Genomic DNA, 27,365 nt, shown 5'->3' with positions numbered 1-27,365 from the left:
AGCTACAGAAAAACAGACATTAAATTATTAATTTAAATAATATTCCATCATGATTGTAATTAATTAAATCATTTCGAACAGTATTTCTGAGATACCAGAGATGACTTTCAAGCAACTAAAAAGATTATGGTATAGGTGTGGTGGCTAATGCCTGTAATTCTAGCAATTTGGGAGGCTAAGGAGAGAGGATCATATGAGCCCAGAAGTTTGACACCAACCTACGCAACATAAGGAGACCTCTTCTCTACAAAAAGATGTATAAATTAGCTGGGTATGATGACACACGCCTGTAATCCCAGCTACTTGGGACTCTAAGGCAGGAGGATCACTTGAGCCTGGGAGGTCCAGGCTGCAGTGAACTGTGATCCAGCCTGGGTACTCCAGCCTGGGCAACAAAATGAGACCCTGTCTCAAAATTTAAAAATAAAATAAAAAGTTTATGCAGATTTTCTCATTCTACATAAACTATTCTTAAACTAACATCTATAAAATAACCATCCACTGTATATATTAATGAAACTTTCATATTAAAATAATTCATCATTCAATATCAATAATAAAATAAATAACTGTATTTGTATCCACTTACTGCAATCTCTCTACAAGCCGACATGGATATTCCTGTGCCTTCAATTTGTTTCAATGCATACTCCTTTTCATCTTTTCTGCAAATAAACAAAAAACATTATTTTTCCATATATCACTTTCAGACTCAAAATTGTAACTAAAAAACAATGGAAATAAACTTAATTTCCCAGTGATATGTAAACACTCTCACTATGCCATGCATTGCTTATTATTTTTGATATTTCAACTACAGAAATATGAAACACCAAAAGAAATTCATGTTACAGTGAAAACATCAGACAGAGCCAAAACACAAAATTCAAAATTGAAACAGAACAGGATACTAAACACAACACTAGTTTCAAAGAGTAAACAAGCATAAATATAAACTCAAAACATATTGCAAGATAATTCCACTCCTGTCTTAATTATCTGGAATCTACAAAAGCATTCTGTTATAGACATTCACTATAAAAAACTAACAGACATAAACTCCCAGATTCATTTAAAGTAATTTCATAGTATAAGCATTTATAGGAATGAGAACCCACTGAAACAGACTGGTTCTCACCTAGGATGAAGACATTCAAAAGCCCGACAACCTCAATCAAAAGCCTTCTAAAGACTTCAAAGCTCTGGCCACCAACATCTCATTCCCAGAACTCTAGGAAGAACCCAATACTTAAACTGGATTTTTTTAAACAACGGACATAGTATTAGGAATTCTGGGAAATCCCATTAGTTACTGAGTTGCTTAACCAAGAGAATATAGCAGTTCAAAAAACAGTGAAACATTCTGTTAAATTATTAATAATATGAGATGAGTGGCTAGTGCAATACAGTAAGTGTCCTCAAGGGTGCTGACACCAGAACCAGCCACACAAAGGTCCCAGCTGAACATAACTATAATTCGTATTGTGAGTTGTTCTTACAACAGGAGTTAAATCCATGCCTTCAAAGTTTTGTCTTTTGATTGTATTAGAGCCTCAGTAAGGTGGCACCACGTCATAATGTTTTTGTCAAATACAGCGCCAATGCGGTGCCACATCTATCTACTTCCCTATTCCTAATTTTCTTCATTCTGTGTTTACTTACAGATAGAGCAGTTTAGGTTATTCAAAATGTGCATTTTAAAATACTATTTTACATCCCTTTTGAAGATTTTCACAATCATCTACCAGCAAATAATTGAGTTATGGTTACTTTCCCTCACAATCAGTTTGAAAATTATATCCATTTTTCTTCCAACATACAGCATTCAGGAAATAATTAAACAGTATTTTGACAAACAGAAAACTACTAGATATGTTAATAAGATGGACTCTGATGCAATTTTTAAAATGATAGCTAGAAGGTCATTAGAAACATGGAAAATGTTTACCATATGCTACTGAGAAAATACACAAATTACATAAAAATCTACATACATCTACAAATATGCTGAAGGTAATACAAAAAATTGAAAATAGTTATGTTAAGATATAGGAAGTTATGTCAACTAACTTTGGTGCTAATATTATACTGCCTTTTAAATTAGAATTAGCAGTAAAGAGAAAAAAAGCCAAAATAATTTGATACTCTGAAAATACCTTCTAAAACAATCTTTAGTATTGTGATAGCTCAGGCATGTTTTAAAGAGCAAAGTCAAAAAATAAGGAAAGCTTAAATGATCTTTTTTTTTTTTCCTTTTTCTCCATCCTGTTTTTTTTCCCAAACATAAAACTAGACTTTTTCAGACCACTCAGAAGCCACTAAGAAGCACAAGCACAGGTGACTGAATGTCATCAAAGCCAAGTGTCCCTCCTGTGCCTTCAATGTATTTGTGGGGACATGAGTAAGAGCACATGTGCCTGAGAAGCTCAACACATTGCTTACAATGTAAATTTTACACATTTAATAATTAAATTATCTACCAGGTAGCTATTGCTAAATATTTGTTTGATATATTCTTGAAACAAAATTATAAAAGCTTTCTGTAAATAAAAAATAAATGAGATCTTTGCTAAGAGTAGGAAAAAAAAAGCTTTCTGAAAATTTTTTCACATGAAACCATAATTTTTTCAACAGAAATATTTCAATCCTCAGTTCCCCTAGACAAAGTAGTCCAGAAGCTCATGTAATTGCATAGTTTTATTTTTAATACTGTAAAGAATATTACACAATCTGGATAGGTTATAGTTGCTATGGAAACTATAAGATCTTTGAAGTAAGTCAAAAAGTGCAAAATTAACACATCAAATTAATGGCTTTTGAATTTCACATCCAGGCTGTCAAAGGAATTTGAAAGCTTGAAAAGAAGAGACTGAGCATAGGCCTTTTACTCTAAATTATGTGGACAGGAACAAGGAAGAAATCCAGTAATTACTTCACTTAATAAGTTTAAATATAACTTCCATCTGTTAAATTAAGAAAATACTCAAAAATCTACAATTTTGAGATTTGCAACATTTAAATTGAGAATGAAAGAAAGTACACATATCATTACTATTTCTCACTGTAAACTGTCAGATGGTAAGTGATGATGCAGCATCTCTAAGGTTCACCATATGAAGAAGTTGCAAGGTCCCAGAGGGCATATGGTACTCCTTGGCACTGTACTATGTGAATGCCAATCTTTGGGCATATGCCAATACCTTATTCTGAAGACTAAATATGCGTCCTTTAACACAACGTCCAGAAATACTTCAGTGATTAGGCACATGAGACAGGGCAGCTTTATTGCTGTCATCCCATGTGAGTACCACTCTCCAGGAGTACCCCCAAGTAGAGGAATTCACACCTCACAGCTTAGATGTTTCAGGCACATGTAATATTAAATATCATAAAAGAACATTTTCTTTTTTTCAAGACAGAGTCTAGCTCTGTCGCCAGGCGCCAGGCTGGAGTGCAGTGGCGCAATCTCAGCTCAATGCAATCTCCGCCTCCTGGGTTCAAGCAATTCTCCTGCCTCAGCCTCCCGAGTAGCTGGGACTGCAGGTGCATACCACCACGCCCAGTTAATTTTTGTATTTTTAAGTAGAGACGGGGTTTCACCATGTTGGCCAGGATGGTCTCGATCTCTTGACCTCATGATCCAACCGCCTCGGCCTCCCAAAGTGCTGGGATTACAAGCATGAGCCACCGTAATAGCTGAAAAGCAAGTGAACCTGCCTAGGTTACCCTGGTATGATAACCTGGCTTTTAGAGGCAGCATAGTTCCTCCTTAAAACTATTTCATTTCCAAATTACTTTTATTTCTAAATACATAAAGATAGACAAAGCAATTTCAAAGCCTTCTGAGAAACTGTTTTCTACATTTTCATGTATATTAGATAGTATGATTAGAGCAACTGCATATTGAAATTAATAAGTTTACTAAATCCATCCAGAAGAATTAAAAATACATGTATTTGTAGTATAAATATGGATAAATGCTATATAGAATTTTTAAATATCAACATGTTTCTTCTATATGTCTATAATGTGTAGCAACACCATAAAAACTTTACTCTCTTGGCTGGGCATGGTGGTTCACGCCTGTAATCCCAGCACTTTGGGAGGCCAAGGCAGGTAGATCACGAGGTAGGAGTTCGAGACCAGCCTGGTCAACATGGTGAAACCCCATCTCTACTAAAAATTTAAAAATCATCTGGGTGTTGTGGTGGGTGCCCATAATCGCAGCTACTCAGGAAGCTGAGGCAGAAGAATCACTTGAAACCGGAAGGTGGAGGTTGCTGTGAGCCAAGATTGCGCTACTACACTCCAGCCTGGGCTACAGAGCGAAACTCTGTCTCAAAAAAAAAAAAAAAAAAAAAAAAATTAAAACTTCACTCTCAGCGGTCACAATGAAAAACAATTGTTTGATGTGAACATTATGCAACAAAATAGAAAAAATAAATCTGACAGAGATTGCTTCTATTAGGTCTTCCATCTGAGACACTATGTTCCTTTTCTTTTTTTTTAAACAGCTCTGTCCCCCAGGCTGAAGTACAGTGGCATGATCTAGGCTCACTGAACTGTCGACTTCATGGCCTCGGGTGATCCTCCCACTTCACTCTCCCAAGTAGCTGGGACTAAAGGCACACATTACACACCCAGGTAATTTTTTTGTAAAGATGGCGTTTCACCATATTGGCCAGGCTGGTCTCGAACTCCTGAACTCAAGTGATTTACCCACCTCGGCCTCCCAAAGTGCTGAGATTATAGATCTGCACCACTGCACCCTCCTGGGCCTGGAAAATTCTTGATGCAAACAATTCTATAGATAGTAGAAAATATAAGAAGTTCACACCTGTGCAAAGAATAGAAATCATTACCTTAAAATGAAAGCTTACTCTCATATAAAAAATCAAGCTCAGTGTTAGAATTTAAATGTAATTCAGAGAAGAATTTCTCAAGTCTAGAGAAGCAAGCCTAGCAGGAACATCTCTTAAGTGAAATATTAGGACCTGTTTTAATGAAAAAGATAGTCTTATACCTTTCAATAACATCCAAACTTGGTGACCAGCCTCCACACAACTGTAGCAAGGTAAAGCACAATTCAGTAGCCTACATGCAAAAACACAAGAGTTTAACCAAAGTTCCATTTTTGCAGTCACAGTTAGACTGGCCCAAGGCTCTCTGACTCCTATCAATAATACTGCTGGGTGTCCAGACCAGCTCTGGGCCATGTTGATCCCAAAGACCTACAGTAGACAAAAAAATTTACAAGAAGCATCTTTTAAAGAAAGATAAGAAAACTCAAAATCAGACAAGATTGAAGGAAAAATTTTACAGTATTCAAACGAACAGAAAACCTTTTACTTTGTTTCTAGTAAAAACAGAAAAGCTTTATTATTTTATATCAACTAACAACTACTGAGTTTATATTATGTATCCCATTACTGCCAAACTCTTGGGATGAACAAATTAGAGATAGATACCAGGAAGTTTATAATCCACATGGAAAGAGATTCTGAGTAGGCAGAAAATATAAAAGTCACCCTGATGTGCTCCACACCCACAAAAGATACGTGTAAGTCCAGAGAGAATGCAAACAATAATTAATTCCGAGCTTTAAGGAAGGTAACTCCATAAGCCATGCCTTTGAGGGAGGGGTTCCCCAGGTAGAGAAGGGATCAAGAGGTTAGCGAATTCCAGGCAGAAGTATGGCATAAAAAAAAAAACAACAAAAGCATATTCAAGAAACAGCTAGTATCCAGTATAAATGGACAGCTAGGTGCATTATGACTAGGGCAAGAAATGAGGTTAGAAAAGTAAAGAAAGAGACCACGTGAGTCCTACAAACAAGCTTGTACATGATACGTAAACAGTGTAGAGTCAAAGGTTTTTGGAACAGGGAAGGTACATTAACAGATCTTTGCTCAGAAAGATAACAATGCTAACTACAGAAAAAAAAACAGGTGGCAGAGCAAACATTTGGTAGGTTGCCGTCAAATGTCCAGATAAGAGAAGATGAAGGACTAGATTAGATTATCAGCAGAGGAGAAGAAATAATAGGTTCAAAAAACATTTCTGAGTCAGAACTGAAGAATTTGGTAACCATTTGTTCTGTGTGAAGAGAAGGTGACTATATGAATGACCACACTTTTTTTTTTTTTTTTTTTTTTTTTTTTTGAGAAAGAGACTCACTCTGTCGCCCAGGCTGGAGTGCAGTGGCTCGATCTTGATTTGCTGCAACCTCCACCTCCCAGGTTCAAGTGATTCTTCTGTCTCAGCCTCCCAAGTAGCTGGGACTACAGGAACGTACCACCATGCTCAGCTAATTTTTGTATTTTTATTAGAGACAGGGTTTCACCATACTGGTGAGGCTTGTCTCAAACTCCTGATCTCGTGATCCACCCACTTGGCCTCCCAAAGTGCTGGGACTACAGGCATGAGCCACCACTCCCAGTCAAATGACCACACTGTTAACCAGAGAAATGATAACATGACCTAAATGAAGACCTGGAAACCTAAGATTTTATCCTAAAGGTGATGAAAATTACATATCAAGGTTAATCTTATTAAAAAGAACTAAGATTACAGGGATGAAAAACAATTAGCAATTTACTTCAATGTAAGTGTGAGAAGGTGAGAACCTGGATTAGAAGAACATAATGTTCACTCTGAAAGGGATCTAAGACAATCCTGTATAATCACTTCACTTCAGTGATGAAGAAACTAGGCCAGTGGCTAGAGACAGAGCTAAGACTAGCGCTTCCAATTCTTCATGACAGAGGGGTAATAAGACAGGAGAAAAGAAGGGACCCCTGTGATAGTCATTTTAAAGGAGGAACTGGCGGAACGAAAGGAGGAATTGGCGGGACGAAATGAATAGAAAGATTAAGAAGGAAGAATCAAAGACGAGTCTGAGGTTTTGAGCTTGGCTGATGCAAGGATGATGCCACTGAGAATAAGGTTCATATCAGATCTCAGAAGATTCCCTAGCTTATAAATGATTATTTTACATAGAAAGAAACCCCAACCAAAATTGAAAATATCTGGGAAGTTCAAAAAGGAGAGGTCTTGAAAATACTAAGGGCTTCCCATAGTAACATTTCAGACTAAAAGGTTTAAATCCACAGATGTGATCATATTGCCTGGAGGAAGTAGCACATAGATAAGAAGATGACTTCTGAGTGCCCAGGAAAGAACTGGAGGGAGAAAGGAAACAGTTCTGAAGACACTTGTTTTTGAGACCGTCTCAGGTTGGAATACAGTGGTACAATCTAAGCTTTACTGCAACCTCGGCCGCCTGGTTCAAGCCATTCTCCTACCTCAGCCTCCAGAGTAGCTGGGATTACAGGCACATGGCCGTCATCACGCCCAGATAGTTTCTGTATTTTTAGTAGAGGCAGGGTTTCACTATGTTGGTTGCTCTCAATTCCCAGCCTCAAGTGATCCACCACCTCGGACTCCCAAGGTGGTGGGGTTACAGGCGTGAGCCACCACACCCAGCCCAATACTTCTCTTTTATATCCCTTAGAAGAGAGTCCCCAACACTTGGACCACAGATCACTACCGCTCAGCAGCCTGTTAGGAATGGGGCGCTGAACAGCTGGAGGTGAGTAGTGGGCAAGCAAGCAAAGCTTTATGTGTATTTACAGTTACTCCCCATCACTTGCATTACCACCTGAGCCCACCTCCTGTCAGATCAGTGGCAGTGTTAGATTCTCACAGGAGCTTGAAACCTACTGTGAACTGCATGTGCAAGGGATCTAGGCTGTGTGCTCCTTATGAGAATCTAATGCTTGATGATCTGTCACTGGCTCCCATCACCCCCACATAGGACCATCTAGTTGCAGAAAAACAAGCACAGGGTTCCCACTGATTCTACATTATGATGAGCTGTATTTCATTATATACTACAATGTAATAATAACACAAAAAAGTGCACAATAAATGTAATGCACTTGAATCATCCCGAAATCATCCCCACCCTGATTAGTCTATAGAAAAACTGTCTTCCACGAAACCAGTCCCTCGTGCCAAAAAGGCTGGGGACCACTGCCTTAGAAGACAAACAATTCTTTGAAGTTTGCTTTCTCTCTCTCTCTTTTTTTTTTTTTTTTTGCAATGGAGTTTCGCTCTTGTTGCCTAGGCTGGAGTGCAATGGGCATGATCTTGGCACACCACAACTTCCACCTCCTGGGTTCAAGTGATTCTCCTGCCTCAGAGGCCTCCCAAGAAGCTGGGATTATAGGCATGTGCCACCACGTCCAACTAATTTTGTATTTTTAGTAGAGACAGGATTTCTCCATGTTGGTCAGGCTAGTCTCGAACTCCCGACCTCAGGTGATCCACCTGCGTTGGCCTCCCAAAATGCTGGATTACAGGTGTGAGCCACTGTGCAAGGCTGCTTTTCCTAAACCTTATGAGTAGAACTCAAATCATGAAATACTCAGAAATACAGTATCTAAAATGAGACAGTATTACCAGTTTTTTTGTTTTTTAATTTCTAGTATTACCAGTTTTTACAACTAGGTGTTACTAATAAGACATTCTTTAAACTATATGATGTGAATCCACTGGTCAGATTTAAAAAAAAAAAAAAAAAAAAAAAAAAAAAAAAAAAGACATTCTTCAAATTATATGACACTGGAGCCAACTATTTTTTTTCTTCAAGAAGAATGATGAAATAAGTCAATGTTGTATCCCTTTCCTTTATTATGTGATGATTTGGCTTAGCAGATTAGGCGGCTTCCACAACATGGAAAAATAATTTTAAAAAACAATGTGTAATAAAAATTTGGAATAACAAAAAAACAAAAAAGATCATCTTGTTTCATATGGGTATCATTCTGAATTATTCAGTATCATCATGAGCCCAACATTAAGCCAGCCTAATAGTGATGATCCCTTATTTGGAAACATGATTCTTTATTACACAATAACATATTTAAATTTTGTATAATTAAATTTTTCAAAAATAAATGGCAGTAATACTCTATGTATCCATCACACAAGTATCAACTCATGAACAGTCTTATTTCTACTGTCTCTACATTTTGTAATTATTTTGAAACAAATCCCAGACATCTTTTGATTTCATTAATAAATAGTTCAATGTCATAACACTTCAATATCAGTAATTTTTCTAGTTTGAATAATAGCCTTTTAAAAAGTGATTCTGAAACATTTAAAATCTTCCAGCATAAGGTACTGCCATTCTTTTGTATTCTTCTTATTTATGAGTGATGTCAAATAATACTAGCACCCTCTTTATGCTTTCCTTTTCTGACAAAATTGAGCTTCAAAAATTATGCTTTCATCCACCAAATATTTCATCTATTCGATCTCTAAACATCACCAAAATATAGTACTATTCTTCTTTATTCAACTTAAGGATTCCCTCACAACATGGAAATGTGACAACAGTGTGATTATGTCTTTGCTTTCATTCCTTAGCAAAGGAATTTACTTACTCCCATTTCGTATATGGAAGGAGATAGGGTCTCACTAAATTACCCAAGCTGGTCCCAAACTCCTGACCTCAAGGGATCCTCCTGCCTTGGCGTCCCAAAGTACTGGAACTACAAGTGTAAGCCACTGACCTAGCCCAGTCCTTTTTCTTACAAACTGATTGACTAGTTTATGTTTCTTTTTTCTTTTTAAAGACAGGGCCTCATTCTGTCACCCAGGCTGGAAAGCAGTGGTACAATCTCAGCTCACTGCAGCCTCAACCTCCCAGGTTCAGATGATCCTCCCACTTCAGCCTCCCAAGTAGCTGGAATTACAGGCATGCTCCACCATGCCAGGCTAATTTTTTGTACTTTTTGTGGAGACAGGATTGTGCCATGTTGCCCAGGCTGGTCTTGAATTCCCAGCCTCAAGCAATCCGCCCACCTTGGCCCCCCAAAGATTATAGGCCTGAGCCACCACACCTAGCTAGTTATCTTTTTCTAAAAAATAATCTTTATTTTTTACTATTTCCTTCATTTAGAATTCCAAGTCGGATAAACATTTAGTATTTTTTAAACTCTAAAATTATAAAATTTTAGAAATCCCTATTAGTTTGGCCAAAAAAAAAGTTTCAAAACATAATTAGAATAATGTTTTGTTTTGTTTTATTGTTTTTTTTAAGACAAGGTTTCTGTCACCCAGACTGGAGTGCAGTGGCACGCTCATGGCTCACTGAAGACTCAACCTCCCAGACTCAAGCAATCCTCTCACTGCAGGCTCCAGAGTAGCTAAGACTACAGGTGTGCATCACCATGCCTAGCTAGTTTTTTTATTTTTGTAGAGATGGGGTCTTACTATGTTGCCCAGGTTGGTCTCGAACTCTGAGGCTCAAGAGATACTCCTGCCTTGGCCACCCAAAGTGCTGGGATTACAGGGATGAACCACCATGCTTGGCCTAGAATAATGTTTTCATTGATTAATTGTATAATTTCTTTTTTTTAATGTGTTCTTATTTGGTTGACATTTATATGCAACCATATCTCGATCGGAGAGCTTTAATGAAAAACAACAATTCACTGAATTGAATTTGCACATCAATAAACTTCACCACTGGCCCACTAACACTTCAAATCTTATTAATTAGGATACGTTGTTAATACCCAAGCTTTTTACTTTTTAGTCAACAGCTACTTGAACTGTCAGTGGACTTCTAAAATCTCAAGTTCAATGTTGCATTGGTAAATGTATTACTACATATCATCAATATTTAATGCTTAATTTGTTTCTAAAAGTGGCAAAGTTTCTTTTTTTAGACAGGGTCTTGCTCTATCACCCACGTCAGAGTGCACTGGTGCAATCATGGCTCACTGCAGTCTCAATCTGCCAGGTTCAATCAATCCTCCTGCCTCGGCCTCCCAAGTAGCTGGGACTACAGGCACACATCACCACACCCAGCTAATTATTTATTTTTTATTTTTTAAGACAGGGTCTCACTATGTTGCCCAGGTTGGTCTCAAACTCCTGGGCTCAAGCGATCCTCCCATCTCCGCCTCCCAAAAGTGCTGGAATTACAGGCGCGAGACATTGCACCTGGCCTAAAAATCACAAATTCTTATTGCTGGGAAATGAGTTTTTAAAAAATGTATCTGCAGCAATGCTTAAGAATTCAGGCACTTACTTTTAAGGCTTAGGCTTAAAACAAATAATTAGGGTCTTATATAGACTATAATCCTTGGCAAATATTTAGTTAAACCAAATATTTTATAGAAAACATTATCTTACTTTGAGAATTTATGAATCTTAAGTCAGACTCACTTGCTACAAAAGGTAATATAACAAGTAATGTGAGGCATTTATTTCAGAAATATTTTACTAAGCACATAATATGTGTCAACCACTGTGCTAGGTTCCAGGAACAGGAAGAAGAAAGAGCTGATCCTTTTCCTTGTGAATCTTTTTTTTTTTTTTTTTTTTTTTTTTTTTTTGAGACAGATTTTTGTTCTTGTTGCCCAGGCTAGAGTGCAGTGACACAATTTCAGCTCACAGCAACCTTCACTTCCCAGGTTCAAGCTATTGTGCTGCCTCGGCCTTCTAAGTAGCTACAACTACAGGTATGCACCACCACACTCAGTTAATTTTTGTATTTTTAGGGTTTCACTGTTTTGGCCAGGCTGGTCTCGAACTCCTTAACCTCAGGTGATCCACCCGCCTCACCTCCCAAAGTGCTGGGATTATAGGTGCAAGCTACCATGCCCAGCCCCTTTTGAGTCTTTATACAGAGATACACAAGCAAAGGGTACAATCTAGTAAGTGCTATAACAGAGAAACATGCAAAGAACATCGGATAATGAGTGAATAGAGGGGCTTGGTTCCGGTGGAGGGGATAGACAGGGACTTTCAGGTAAATAATTTTCAAAGGAACATCTGAGTGGGTCCCGAGAGATGAGCAGAATTTCACTGAGCAAAGGAGGAAAGGACAGGGCCTTAGAAACACCAGAATGTGTGGACTTTGTCTGAAGATTAAAATCCATGGTATATCCAAGCAATTAGCTAAAGGCAAATACAGCTACAATATAAGAGGTGAAAAGAGCAAAGCAGATGGAATCAGCATAGTTTTGTATGGTATGCTGAAAACTTGGCACTTTTCCTGTACAATGGAAAGCCATCAGAGGTTTTCCAGCACTCTTGCTGGAAATGTGATCAAATAGGTCTTCTCAATAAGTAGATAGTATGCAGGGTGGATCAGAAGATTTAAAGCCAGAGGCAGGGGGACCAGTGTAGAAGTCTGAGGAGGGTTGGTGAGGACCAAAATTAGAGTAAACGTAGTCAGAATGGAGGGAATGGACTCAAGAGGCATTTCAGAGAAAAAAATTATCTATTATAGCCAGATGCAGGGGCTCAGGCCTGTAATCCCAACACTTTGGAAAACCAAGGCAGATGGATCATGGAGATCAGGAGTTCAAGCCAAGCCTGGGCTACATTGTGAAACCTTGTCTCTACTAAAAACACAAAATTAGCTGGGGTGATGCACGCCTATAATCCCAGCACTTTGGGAGGCTGAGGCAGTTAGATGACCTGAGGTCAGAGGTTCAAGACCAGACTAGCCAACATAGTGAAACCCCGTCTCTACTAAAAATACAAAAATGGTGATGTGCATCTGCAGTCCCAGCTACTCAGGAAGCTGAGGCAGGACAATCTCTTGAACCTGGGAGGCAGAGGTTGCAGTGAGCCGAGATTGCACCACTGTATTCCAGCCTGGGCAACAGAGCAGGACTCCATCTCAAAAAAAAAAAGTACAAAAATGAGCCGGGCATGGTGGCTCGACCATGGGTTCCAGCTACTCGGGGAGGCTGAGGCTGCAAGATCACTTGAGCCAGGAAAGTGAAGGTTGGTGTGAGCCAAGATCATGCCACTGCACTCCAGCCTGGGCAAGACCCTGTCTCAAAAAAAAAAAAAAAAAATTATCTACTATGGCCAAATATATTCTGGTACATTGTAGACATTCAAAACAGATTTAATGAATAAATATGTATGCATATGTGTGCAAGTGTGTGTGTGTGTGTGTGTGTGTGTGTTTCTTGGCAGACAGCTGTAAAACAGCTGAAGGCGACTGAGGTTTCTAGCCAGTGTTGTCTCAGTGAGACCGTTTACAAAAAAGAAAAGAATGTATTGACAATGGGCTAGTTTGGAAGTAGAAAATAAATTCATTTTGGACATGTTGATTTTGAAGTATCAACTGAAGATGTAGCAGAATATGAATGAAAGGAAGTAACAGAACTGGAGTTTAGAAAAGAGAACATCTCCATAGAAGTGACTGTTAAAACCACAGAAGTAACTATGATCACAAAGGGAAAGAACACAGAAGAAAATGCTAAAGATGGCAGTCAGTGCAACCAAACCTCTTTCACATGATGGCACCCACATAATGCTATTTTTTCTACCCTGGACACCAGGGTAAACAGACAAAATGCTCACGGTCAGAGATTAAGGGACCCATGGGCTTCCACTGCCCTAAACCCCACTGGTTGCCAAAGAATTTAGAGGTTTAATTAATAGGACCCACAACCCATTCATAGCACCCATGCCACAGGAGCCCTTCTTTGGTAAACACCATCCTACAACAGGCTGCAGAAACAGAAACTATTAAAATTCCCTGATAGTAGGCAAATCTGGATGTGGGATACTCTAAGCAAACTGGCTTGACTCCCCTCCTCTTAGAAAAGAGGAGGAGCCATAAAAAAGGTAAAATGAAGAGATAACCTAGATTAAAAGAGACTCAACGCATATAACAATCAAATACTATGCATGAAATACTTGACTAAACTGTGATTCAAATAAAAATAGCTATAAAAGTTTACTTGCGAGACACCTAGGAAAATTTATATATGAACCAGAATTTATGTAATATTATGATGGCATGGTTACTTTTTTTTTATTTTATTAACTGTCAAATATAGGATAATGATATGGTTAATGCAAGTAAATGTTCTTACTCTGAAGAGATGTAGGTTTTAGTATTTGTAGGTGACATGTAATGACAACTGCAAATTAATTTCAGATTGTTCAATACATCAAAAAACCATTCATATAGATACACACACACACACACACATACACACAGAGATAAAGCAATTATAGAAAGATAATAACAATTGAATCTAGGCATTCAAGGCAGCTGAATGTAGGTATTCGCTGTTCTAAAGTAAACTTACCTGTTTTTACAAAAATTTTCTTAATAAAAAAAACACTGAAGACAGAAATAACTAATAAACAGTAGTTTAAGAGTTAAACAGAAGGCCGAGTGTGGTGGCTCACATCTGTAATCCTAGCACTTTAGGAGGCCAAGGTGGGAGAACTGCTTGAGGCCAGGAGTTTTGAGACCAGCTTGGGAAATGCGGCAAGACCCCATCTCTAAAAAAATTTTAAAAATTGGCTGACCATGGTGGTGCACACCTGTGGTCCCAGCTACTCAGGATGTTGAGGTGCGGACCACTTGGGCTCAAGAGGTTGAGGCTGCAGTGAGTCATGTTTGCACTACCACACTCCAGCCTGAGCTACAAAGCAAGACCCTGTCCCCACCTTCCCCCACAAAGAGGAGTTAAAAAGAAAACAAGAAAGGGGTGTACAGAAGCAAAGAAACAAGCATTAAAGAGTAGGTGGGCAAAAGCATCAAACATAGAAGCAAGGTCAAATAGCACAGAATGAAAAAGAGCTCACTGGATTTAACAGTTAATGACATTTGTAACAGCATCACTAATAGAGCAAGTACTTTGTTCAATACTCTCTCAAGGGCCTTACCATATTTTATTATAATTACTTAGAATTGATTCAACTTCCTTATCCCATCCCCAAATAAGGAAAAAGACTATCTTGCTTATTTCTGTATATTCTCTAGGAGCTAAGTACTTTGCAAACAGGAGGAACTAAACATACATTACCGAAATAAACCTGTTCATTAGTCTTGGTCATTTAAAAAAATATTTTCATTGTAAAAAGAAAATCTAGAATACTGTCTTTTAACATATTCCAAAGATAAATATATATTTATATTTTGAAAAATAAAATTAAAATGACAGCGATGATCAAACATCAGTATTTTTATTGGAAAAGTAACTGTATGTAGAAATTTACCATAAAGCAAGTACCTCCTTCTGGAGGGAAGGAGAAAAATACAAATATTCGGCCATTCTTCAATCCAGAACTGTCAGATCAGATAGAACTAGATCATCAGATCAGACAGTAGTGAATCAACAATCTGCTCCCCTTAGGTGCTTTTTTTTTTGAGACAGGGTCTCAATCTGTTGCCCAGGCTGGAGTCCAGTGGTGCGATCTCAGTGTAACCTCCGCCTCCCAGGTTCAAGCAATTCTCCTGCCTTAGTCTCCCAAGTAGCTAGGATTATAGGCACTCACCACCATGCCTAGCTAATTTTTGTATTTTTAGTAGAGACGGGGTTTCATCATGTTAGTCAGGCTTGTCCCTTAGGTGCATTTTAAGATATTAGTCTTCATGAAATCATCTCAAATCATACGTATCAATGAAAAATAAACACTAAAAAAAAAAAAATGATGGACCAGGTGCAATGGCTTATGCCTGTAATCCCAGCACTTAGGGAGGTGCATGGCATGACCCCAGTAGTTCAAGACCAGCCTGGTCAAAGTAGCAAAGTCTCTACAAAAACTTTCAAAATGTTTTAAAAATTAGCCAGGCAGGCCGGGCGCGGTGGCTCAAGCCTGTAATCCCAGCACTTTGGGAGGCCGAGGTGGGTGGATCACACAGTCAAGAGATCAAGACCGTCCTGGTCAACATGGTGAAACCCCGTCTCTACTAAAAATACAAAACATTAGCTGGGCATGGTGGCACGTACCTGTAATCCCAGCTACTCAGGAGGCTGAGGCAGGAGAATTGCCTGAACCCAGGAGGCGGAGTTTGCGGTGAGTGGAGATCGTGCCATTGCACTCCAGCCTGGGTAACAAGAGCAAAACTCCGTCTCAAAAAAAAAAAAAAAAAAAAAAATGAGCCAGGCATAGTGGCACATGCCTGTAGTCCCAGCTACTCAGAAGGCTGAAGCGGGAGGATCACTTTAGCCTAGGAGTTGGAAGTTGCAGTGAGCTAAGATCATACCATTGCACTCTAGCCTGGGTGACAGAGCAAGACCCTGTCTAAAAAAATAAAAAATAATTAAAAAAAGAAGAAGAAAGAAAGAAAATTATTAGGCAAGATATCAAAATCAACACTTCTAAAATTTAAATATATATGTTTTCACCATCCCACTGAAGGTGCTGCCAATTCCAGGCCCCTGTGTAATCTTCTTTTGATAAAATGTAGTTTTTGCATATTTTTCGTAGTTGATCTCTACTATTATTACAATGAGTCTCTTTCCTAATATAAGTATCCTTGCTAGAACCCAAACAATTTGAATCTTTATAATCTACAATCTCTGAAATATGCTTGAAAGAAAAAAGAAAATTCCTTTAGAAGACTTTAGCTGAAACTTTAATCAACATGGCACGTAAATTATAAGTCAAATTAAAATGTCATCTATCAACTATTAAAAATTATGTTGAATGAATTATGCTGCATTTTTGTAATATTTTAAAAGGCAAATTATAAAACCATGTACTCTTTTCTGTAAGAAAATAAGTATATTATATATACGCTGAAATATTAACAATGGAAGCCTGGCACAGTGGTGCCTGCCTGTAGTCCTAGCTACTCCAGAGGCTGAGATGGAAAACTTGCTTGAGCCCAGGAGTTCAAGGCCAACCTGGGCATTATAGCAAAACCCCATCTAAAAAAATAAATAAATAAAATATTAACACTAGAGAGAATTTTATTTCCTTCTTTGTACTTATCCATACTTTCTGATTTTTCTATAATGAATATTAACTACTTGTATAATCATCATTTTCTTTTAAAAATTTCCATATAAATTGGCCTCAATTTGTCTGTATGAAAGCTCAGGTTAACTTGACCTTGTCAAATGATCCATTTCATAGAAATGTCAACCCAAGACCAAATTCTAGTCACTAAAAAACAGAAAAACAAGAAGTCAGGAAAAGAAAGCAGCTGCCAAAGCAGAATAAATACCAACAATAATGAGCCAATCAACTGGGAACTTATGGAAGGGAACAGCGTTTTTCCATTTATCATTAAATCAGCCTTAAAACAAAAATTCTACACAATACAACACATTTACAATAAGATTTAAAATCATAGCTATACTTATATAGTACTTACTATATGCCAGGGACAAATTAAAAGATGCAACTAGACCAGGCACAGTGCATCACACCTGTAATACCAGCACTTTGGGAGGTCAAGGCAAGCAGGTCACTTGAGGCCAGGAATTCGAGACCAGCCTGACCAACATAGTGAAACCCTGTCTCTACGAAAAATACAAAAATTAGCCCAGCATGGTGTCACTTGCCTATAGTCCCCAACTACTCAGGAGGCTGGGGCATAAGAATCGTTTGAACCCAGGAGGTGGAAGTTGCAGTGAGCTGAGATTGTGTCACTGCATTCCAGCCTAGGCCACAGAACAAGGCTCTGTCTCAAAAAGAAAAAAAAAAACAAAAAAGCCTCAACTATATTAACTACTTTAGGCTGGGCACTGCAATTCCAAAACTTTAAGAGGCTGAGGCTAGAGATTACTTGAGCCCAAGAGTTCAAGACCAGCCTCAGCAACATAGTGTGACCCTGTCACTACAAAAAATACAAAAAGGAGTTGGGCATGGTGACACATGCCTGTAGTCCCAGTGACTCGGGAGGCTGAGGTGGGAGAACAGCTTGAACTCAGAGGTCAAGGCTACCGTGAACTATGATCACATCACTGCACTCCAGCCTGGGCGACAGGGCAAGACCTTGTCTCAACACAAACAAAACCCTTCTAATCCCTACAACATGCTCTGAAGCAGGTACTATTAACCATCCCCATTACACAGATGAGGACACTGAAAGCAGGTAGGTTAAGTAACTCATTATATATCACAAAGCTCATTAAGTAGCACATCCAGAATTCACACTTAAGTAGTCTGGCTACAGAGCCTGTGCTTTAATCGCTATAGTGATTATTTTCATTTCTCCATATTCCCCTTCTGAGAAGAGAGAATAGCATGTGTTAAGTCTCACTGGCAAGACAGCATGATATGTCTAAAGTTCAGTAAGGCTGGTTTCACATAGGGGAAAGCAAGTTAAAGCAGGAGAAGCAAGCAGGGCCAGATGAAGCAGAACAAGTAGGAACACAGGTCAGGATTTTAAGCAATCTGGGTTGGTGTTTTCATTTGTTTGTTTTTTGGTATGGGGGTCTCATTTTGGTTGCTCAGGCTGGTCTCAAATGGCTTGGCTCAAGTCATCGTCCGGCTTCACCCTCCAGAGTAGCAGGAATCACAGGTACATGCCATCCTGCCCAGCACACAATCTGTGTTTTTTGTAGTCCTGCAGGTGTGAAGACAGCACAGGCAACTAGTTAAGAGGACTTTGCAATAATTTAAGTGAGAGGTGGCTATAGTCGAAATTAGGATAGTAGCAGAGGGAATAAAAAGAAGTGGATGGATCTTACAGATAATTAGGAAACAGTGTCAACAGAACATGTGGTGAAGAAACAAAGAATGCAAGAACTTGATTCCCAGTGTATGGCTTGGGCAATGGGTGAGGGTGGTACCGTTCACTGAGTTAAGAACAGACTGGCCAAGTTTTAAATAAGTTGAGGTTGAGAAGATTGTGGTATTGTCTAAACAAAGATGTTCAAAGGTGTCTGGACACACATATAACTTAGATGGGAGACGTGAGCTAGAGATAGAGATGTGAAAGTATTTAGAAATTGAAGTTGTGAGACTAGGAAAAAGGACAGAACCCTGAAAAACATCATTTAAGGAAAAGGATCCTACAGTATTTACAAGATACACTACATTATTTGGCGCTTATCGCTGCTCAGTGGTTTACCAATTATTTTACTTTACTATTCTTTTTTCCAACTAAACAATAAGTTCACTGAAAGCAATGATGCCTCCTCCTATAAGCCTCTGTAACTCCACAGCTTTTCAAGTATTAATGGGTGTTTGTGAGGTATTTAACCGAGGTATTGAAAAGGGATAAATAAAATACACTTGACACTAGGAAAATCCTTTTCTTAGGATTCGTTTGATCTTCCTTTTTCCCTCCAGGCTTTTCCTCCCTCGATTACTGCTGCAGACTGTGCTAATGCAATGGAAAAAGACGAGTTTGGGGGCTGATAACTCTGGAGTTATGTAAAAAGCAAGTTAAGGATAAATTATTTTGTTTAAGAGAAAAATGGAGAAGAAGGGCCCTTATTTAAAATAAAAGACAAAATTTGTTCTAGTGTATTTTCTGGCCACAGAAGAAATGTGTATACTGTCAATGAGAAAATAATTAACTGTTCTTGGCCCTCCATCTTCTTCTCACTGATTGACCTCCCTGATCTCTCTATCTTCCTATTCTTCATATCAGACAAGATTAAGCTTTCCAGAAATTTTGTTAACACCCTAGCCTGAGGTCAAAGCTCCCTTCTCTGCATTCACCAAGCACGTGTATGCACTATAAAGTAGCATTCATAATATACCACTTTGTATGGTAACGTTTCCATAGTGTGTGATTTAAGTATATTGGGCTATGGACTCATATACCTATCCCACTAAGTCACACAGTGAATAGGTTACTTATACCCTCATATTATCAGTTTTTGCATCTGTAAATTAAGAATACTTCCCTTGTTCAACTGCTGTGAAGATAAATGAGATAAAGGAGAATGTACCTAGCACAGGGTCTGGCACCTGTTACAGGCTCATTAAATGCCAGTTCTTTCAACAAAACTGTAAACCTTTTAGAGACTATGGAAGAATTTCACACATAGACATTTCAATTAGAGTACTTAGGAAGACATACAGGAGTATGAGTTTTTGGCAAATACGTATCAGTAAAAATGGAACACAGCACTTGAAATTAACATTTCTTATATGAATAATACGTTCCCAGAGAGGAGGTATCATTATCATGTGTGTCTTTGCAACCAACGTTATACCTTGGCACTAACAATCAAATATTTGATGAATTGATTAATTGATTAGATGACTGACTTCACTGGCTATCTGCCTTTTCAAATAAGATAGAGGTTTACAGCAAGAGTCTAGAATTAGGTTCTATATTCAACAAATAGTTATGTGCATTATAGTACGTACTGGGCACTACAAGGGTTGCAACAATATACTGAGGTATGGTCTTTGCCCTCCAGAAGTTCACAAAGGAGTAGAGAAACTGAAGAAAACAGAAAGTATTATATTTTAAAACTGCCTGAATCCCATCATTTAAAATACTTTTATGACCATCCATTTAATCCCATCTTTCTCATAAAAGTTAAGGCAAAGTGAAGAAATGGAGGGGAGGAGAATGGAGTCCTCCTATGATCTGATATAAGCAGTACTTTACATTTTTTATACTACCAAATAGGATAATCTATTGAGAAATTTGTAGAGAGATAATAAACTGGTTCTCCATAAAACCAGAAACAAAGCAAAGATGACTGCTCTCGCCACACTTTTTTTTTTTTTACACAGAGTTTCGCTCTTGTTGCCTAGGCTGGAGTGCAACAGGGCCATCTTGGCTTACCAGAACCTCTACCTCCTGGGTTTAAGCAATTCTCCTGCCTCAGCCTCCAGAGTCGCTGAGACTGCTGGCACGTGCCACCATGCCCAGCTAATTTTGCATTTTCAGTAGAGACAGGGTTTCTCCCTGTTGGTCGGACTGGTCCTGAACTCCTGAGCTCAGGTGATCCGCCCACCTTGGCCTCCCAAAGTGCTGGGATTACAGGCATGAGCCACGGTGCCCAGCCTCCTCTCACCACTCTTATTAATCAGCATAGTAGTAGAAGTCTTGGTTAATAGAGGACAAGAAAAAGAAATAAAAGGTATGCAAATTGGGAAGGAAGAAATAAAACTTTGTTCACAGATGACATGATTGTCTATGAAGAAAATCCCAAAAAATCAACAAAGAAGACTCCTGGAACTAATAAACAATTATAGCAAGATTGCAAAGTACAAGAAATTACAAACACAATACCATTCACATTAGCAACCCAAAAAAGAAATATTAGGCATAACTCTAACAAAAGTATAAGATATATATGAGGAAAACTTAAGCTACAAAACCCTGATAAAAGAAATCCAAAAATATCCAAATTTTAAGTGGAGAGTGTCATATACAACTCTAAGAAGGATTGTCAAGAGGTCAATTCTTTCTAACTTAATCTGTAGATACAACATAATCCCAATCAAAATCCCAGGCAACTGTTTTGTGAATATCAACAAACTGATTCTAAAGCTCATGCAGAAAGACAAAAGACCCAGAATAACCAATGCAATACTGAAGAACAAAGTTGGAAGACTGATACTACCCAACTTCAAGACTTACTATAAAGCCACAGTAATCAAAACAGTGTGATATTGGTGACAGAAAAAGCAAACAGATCAATGGAACAGAATAGAGAGCTCAAAAATAGACTCACACAAATATACTCATGTGTTCATTGACAAAGGAACAAAGAACAGCAATGGAGAAAGAAGTTGTTTCAACATACAGTGCTAGAATGGCCGGACATGCATATGCTAAAAAAAGAATCTAGACAGAGCCCTTACACCTACACAAAAATTAACTCAAAATGGACGTTGATTTAAAATAAAATGGAAAACTATCAATTCTTTTTTTTTTAAGAGATGGGGTCTCACCATATTGGCGAGGATGGCCTTGATCTCCTGACCTCGTGATCCGCCCACCTCGGCCTCCCAACGTGTTGCAATTACAGGCATAAGCCACTGCGCCCGGCCCAGAAAACTATAAAATTTTTATAGGAGGCTGAGCATGGTGGTTCACACCTGTAATCCCAGCACTTTGAGAGGCTGAGGTGGGCAGATCACCTGAAGTCAAGGGTTTGAGGCCACCTTGGCCAACATGCGAAAACCTCACCTCTACTAAAAATATGAAAATTAGCCGGGTGTGATGGTAGGCACCTGAAATCCCAACTACTCCGGAGGCTGAGGCAGGAGAATTGCTCGAAGCCGGGAGTCAGAGGTTGCAGTGCACCAAGATCGTGCCATTGCACTCCAGCATAAGTGACATCTCAAAAATAAATAAATAAATATTTACAGGATACATTTTTATTTATTTAGAGGATAACATAGAAGAAAACCTAGATGACCTTGGATTTATAATGCCTTTTAAATACAATCCTAAAACACAATTCATTGTTTTCTTAATTTGGGAGTGAAGTAACCAAGATATCCTTCAGTAGGTGAATGGATAAACTTGGTACGTCCAGAAATAGAACATTAGTCAGCACTAAAAAGAAATGAGCTATCAACTCATGAAAAGACATAGAGGAATCTTAAATGTATATAACTAAGTACAAGAAGCCAACCTGAAAAAGCTACATATTCAACTATAGGCCATTCTGGAAAAGGCAAAACTGTGGAGACAGAAAAAGATCAGTTGTTGTCAAGAGCTTGCAGGGAGGGAACCAGGTATAAGAAGGTGTAACAGAAGGGATGTTTAGGGTAGTGAGCTATTCTGTATGATACTGTGATGGCGAAATTCATATCATTATTTATCAAAACCCATAGAATGTACTTAATGTATAATAAGTAAACCCTGATGTAGGCTGGGCATGGTGGCTTAAGCCTGTAATCCCAGCACTTTGGGAGGCTGAGGCAGATGGATCACCTGAGGTCACGAGTTAGAGACCAGCCTGGCCAACATGATGAAACCCCATCTCTACTAAAAATACAAAAAAATTAGCCTGGCATGGTGGCATGTACCTGTAGTCTCAGCTACTCAGAAGGCTGAGGCAGGAGAATTGCTTGAACCTGGGAGGTGGGGGTTACAGTGAGCTGAGATGGTACCACTGCACTACAGCATGAGTGACAGAGTGAGACTCTGTCTCAAAATAATAATAATAATAATAGGAAAAAATGGGGAGTAGGAGGTATGGCATATGGGCACTCTACCTTCTACTCCAGGTTTTCTGTAAACCTCAAACTGCTCAAGAAAATAGTCAACTAATTTTTTAAATATTTTCATAACCATTCATTTAATCCAGGCGTCCCCAAACTACGGCCCATGGGCCGCATGCGGCCCCCTGAGGCCATTTATCCGGCCCCCCACTGCACTTCAGGAAGGGGCACCTCTTTCATTGGTGGTCAGTGAGAGGAGCACAGTATGTGGCAGCCTTCCAACAGTCTGAGGGACAGTGAACTGGCCCCCTGTGTAAAAAGTTTGGGGACGCCTGATTTAATCTCATCTTTCTCATAGAAACTCAGGTGGAGTTGGGAACTGGGTGAGGAATCTTCCTATGTCTTGATATGAATAATCTATTGAGATTCTCAACTAGCAACAAAATACACCACAGTCAGATTAGCTAAACAAATATAAGAATGCACAATAAAACAGTGATGAAAATCGTCAACTAAGCCAGGCGAGGTGGCTTATTCCTATAATCCTAGCACTTTGGGAGGCCAACGTGGGTGGATCACTTGAGGCTAGCAGTTCGAGACCAGCCTGACCAACATGGAGAAACCCCATTTCTACTAATAATACAAAAATTAGCCAGGCATGGTGGCACATGCCTGTAATCCCAGCTACTCAGGAGGCTGAAGCACGAGAATCACTCGAACTCAGAAGGTGGAGGTTGTGGTGAGCCGAGATCGTGCCACTGCACTCCAGCCTGGGAAACAATAGCGAAACTCCATCTCAATAAAAAAGAAAGAAAATAGCCAACTACCCTGCAAATGTATGAAAAGGCTTTAAATTGCTTCCAATCTATTAGTGGTAAAGAGAAAACATCCTCAAAATAGCCACTGAGAAAAGTAAAATAAAGGCAAAAGAGTTTGGGAAGTAAAATTGTAGCTTACCTCAATAAACAGCCTGAAATTCACCTATCTCTTCCAGTTAAGAAAAACTGCTTCTCTGAATAGGAGGAAGTGGAAGAATAGTGAAATTTGGTTCATTGTAAAATGGTGTGTTCCTGTGTTGGGCACACAGTAGAGATTTCATAAATACCTACTAACCAACTCCACATAAAGTGTAGATCCTAAACATAAGACACAATATGCAGCCACTTCGTATTAGTCCATTTTCATGCTGCTGATAAAAGACATATCCAAGACTGGGAAGAAAAAGAGGTTTAATAGGACTCATAGTTCCACATAGCTGGGGAGGCCTCAGAATCATGGCACAAAGCAAAAGGCACTTCTTACATGGTGGAAGCAAGAGAAAATGAGAAGGATGCTAAAGCGGAAGCCCCTGATAAAACCATCAGATCTCATGAGACTTATTCACTACAAGAACAGTATGGTAGAAACTGCCTCCATGATTCAAATTATCTCCACTGGCTCCATCCCACAACACATGGGAATTATGGGAGTACAATTCAAGATGAGATTTGGGTGGAGACACAGAGCTAAACCGTATCAGACCCTCCAGATCTCATGTCCTCACATTTCAAAACCAATCATGCCTTCCTAACAGTCCCCCAAAGTCTTAACTCATTTCAACATTAACCCCAAAGTTCACAGTCCAAAGTCTCATCCAAGACAAAGCAAGTCCCTTCTGCCTATGAGCCTGTAAAATTAAAAACAAGCTAATTACTTCCTAGATACAATGGGGGTACAGGTATTGGGTAAATACTAGCTATTCCAAAGGGGAGAAATTGGCCAAAACAAAAGGGTTACAGGGCCCATGCAAGTCCAAAATCCAGTGAAGCAGTCAAAATTTAAGCTCCAAAATGATCTTTGACTCCAGATCTTACAACCAGGTCACCCTGATGTGAGAAGTGGGTTCCCATGGTCTTGGACAACTCCAACCCTGTGGCTTTGCAGGGTATAGCTGCCCTCCTGGCTGCTTTCACAGGCTGGCATTGAGTGTCTGTGGCTTTTCCAGGAGTATGGTGCAGGCTGTCAATGGATCTACCATTCTGGGGTCTGGAGGTCAGTGGCCCTCTTTTCACAGCTCCACTAGATGGTGCCCCAGTAGGGACTCTGTGTGGGGGCTCTGACCCCACATTTCCCTTTCACATTGCCCCAGCAGAGGTTCTCCATGAGGGTATCACCCCTGCAGCAAACTTTTGCCTGGGCATCCAGGTATTTCCATACATCTTCTGACATCTAGGCGGAGGTTCCCAAACCCCAGTTCTTGACTTCTGTGTACCCGCAGGCTCAACACCACATGGAACCTGACAAAGCTTGGGGCTTCCACTCTCTGAAGCAACAGACGGAGCTCTACCTTGGCCCCTTTTAGTCACAGCTGGAGTGGCTGGGATGCAGGGCACCAAGTCCCTAGACTTCACACAGCACAGGGACCCTTGGCCCAGCCCACAAAACCATTTTCTCCTAGGCCACCAGGCCTGTGATGGGAGAGGCTGCCTTGAAGACCTCTGACATACCCTGGAGGCATTTTCCCCACTGTCCTGGGCATTAACATTCTACTCCTTGTTACTTATGCAAATTTCTACAGCTGGCTCCCATTTTCTGGGTTTTTCGTTTCTATAATATTGTCAGGCTGCAAATTTTCCAACCTTTATGGTCTGCTTCCCTTATAAAACTGAATGCCTTTAACAACATCTAAGTCACCTCTTGAATGATTTGCTGCTTAGAAATTTCTTCCACCAGATACCCTAAATCATCTTTCTCAAGTTCAAAATTCCACAAATCTCTAGAGCAGGGGCAAAATGCTGCCAGTCTCTTTGCTAAAACATAACAAGAGTCACCTTTGCTCCAGTTCCCTACAAGTTCCTCATCTCCATCTGAGAGCACCTCAGACTGGACCTTATTGTCCATATCACTATCAGCATTTTGGGCAAAGCCATTCAACAAGTCTCTAGGAAGTTCCAAACTTTCCCACATTTTCCTGTCTTCTTCTGAGCCCTTCAAACTGTTCCAACCTCTGCCAATAACCGAGTTCCAAAGTCGCTTACACATTTTCAGGTATCTTTTAAGCAGCGCCCCACTCTATTCATAACAATTTGCTGCATTAGTCTATTTTCACACTGCTGATAAAGACATACCTGAGACTGGGGGAAAAAAAGAAGTTTAATTGGACTTACAGTTCCATATGGCTGGGGAGGCCTCAGAATCATGATGGGAGGTGAAAGGCACTTCTTACATGGCAGTGGCAAGAGAAAATGAGAAGGATGCAAAAGCAGAAACCCCTGATAAAACCATCAGATCTCATGAAATTTACTTACTACCACAAGAACAGTATGGGGGGAACTGCCCCCATGATTCAAATTATCTCCCACTGAGTCCCTCCCACAACACGTGGGAATTATGGGAGTACAATTCAAGACGAGATATAGGTGTGGACACAGAGCCAAACCATATCACACTTACTTGATATCTAAACAACTCTGATTTCCAGAAGCCCATAAAAAAACCATTCCTCTAGTTCCCATTCAGAATCTATCTAAAACCTAGGCGCATTACTAACTTTATGTCTAAAAGTACATTGTTAGCTGCCATAGATCTCTTAAAAAAAAAAAAAAAAAAAAAAAACAATTCAAGTATCATGTGAAGAAAGCTCATAAATGGTTGCATTAACAGAAAGTAACATCTATAATATCTGGCATGTAAATGGCAAAATGTTTCCCTTTTTTTTTTTTTTTAAAGAAGCACTACCCAGGTAAAGTAATATGTCAGAATTTCTGATCTCTAGTCACATCACAGAAAGTGATTTCACCAGATACAGTGTCTCATACTTGTAATCCCAACATTTTGGAAGGCTGAGGCAAGAGGGCTATTTAAGGCCACAAGTTCCAGACCAGCCTGGGCAATAAAGCAAGACTGTGTCTGAACAAATCTCTTAAAAATTAGTCAAGTGTGGTGCTGTGAGCCTGTGGTCTCAGCTACTTGGGAAGCTGAAGTGGGAGGACTGCTTGGGCCTGGGAGGTCAAAGCCACAATGAGTCGTGATGGCACCACCGAACTCAAGAATGGGCAAGACAGTGAGTCACCGTCCCCAACAAAAAAAAAAGATTCATGCTGGTCAAGGTGGCGTGTTCCTGTAGTCCCAGCTACTCAATGAGGCTGAGGCTGGAGGATCACTTGAGCCCAGGAGTTCTGGACTTGAGCGTGCTATACCAATTGGGTGTCCGCACTAAGTCTGGCATCAATATGGTGACCTCCCAGGAACAGGGGACCACCAGGTTGCCTAATGATGGGTGAACGGGCCCAGGTCAGAAACTGAGCAGGTCAAAACTCCCAGGCTGCTCAGTAGAGGGATCGCACCTGTGAATAGCCACTGCACTCCAGCTTGGGCAACATAGGGAGACCCCGTCTCTCTTTAAAAAAAAAAAGACTCATTAAGAAGATCTCCATAGCAGGGTGTGGTGGCTGATACCTATAATCCTAGCCCTTTGGGAGGCTAAGGTGGGCAGATCA

At 39.5% G+C, this 27,365-nt stretch overlaps 1 protein-coding gene across 5 annotated transcripts in view; it reads right to left on the bottom strand.

Moving 5' to 3' along the window:
* Positions 1 to 27,365, bottom strand: part of CDK19 (cyclin dependent kinase 19) — a 189,103-nt gene that overhangs the window by 111,906 nt on the left and 49,832 nt on the right. For 2 of the 5 annotated variants that reach the window (XM_003935967.4, XM_074397607.1), the window contains one exon: positions 590 to 665. In XM_003935967.4, coding sequence (XP_003936016.1) covers positions 590 to 665 — 76 coding nt within the window. Of the gene's footprint in view, positions 1 to 589; positions 666 to 4,723; positions 5,095 to 27,365 lie in introns of all 5 variants that reach the window. The other 3 variants (XM_074397605.1, XM_074397604.1, XM_074397606.1) reach the window with 3 other exon arrangements.

The sequence above is a fragment of the Saimiri boliviensis genome, chromosome 4, assembly GCF_048565385.1.
Source record: "Saimiri boliviensis isolate mSaiBol1 chromosome 4, mSaiBol1.pri, whole genome shotgun sequence".
In the NCBI taxonomy this organism is placed as follows: Eukaryota; Metazoa; Chordata; class Mammalia; order Primates; family Cebidae; genus Saimiri; species Saimiri boliviensis.
Note: the sequence above shows the minus strand (reverse complement) of the source record. Positions and strands in the feature narration are given on the sequence as shown.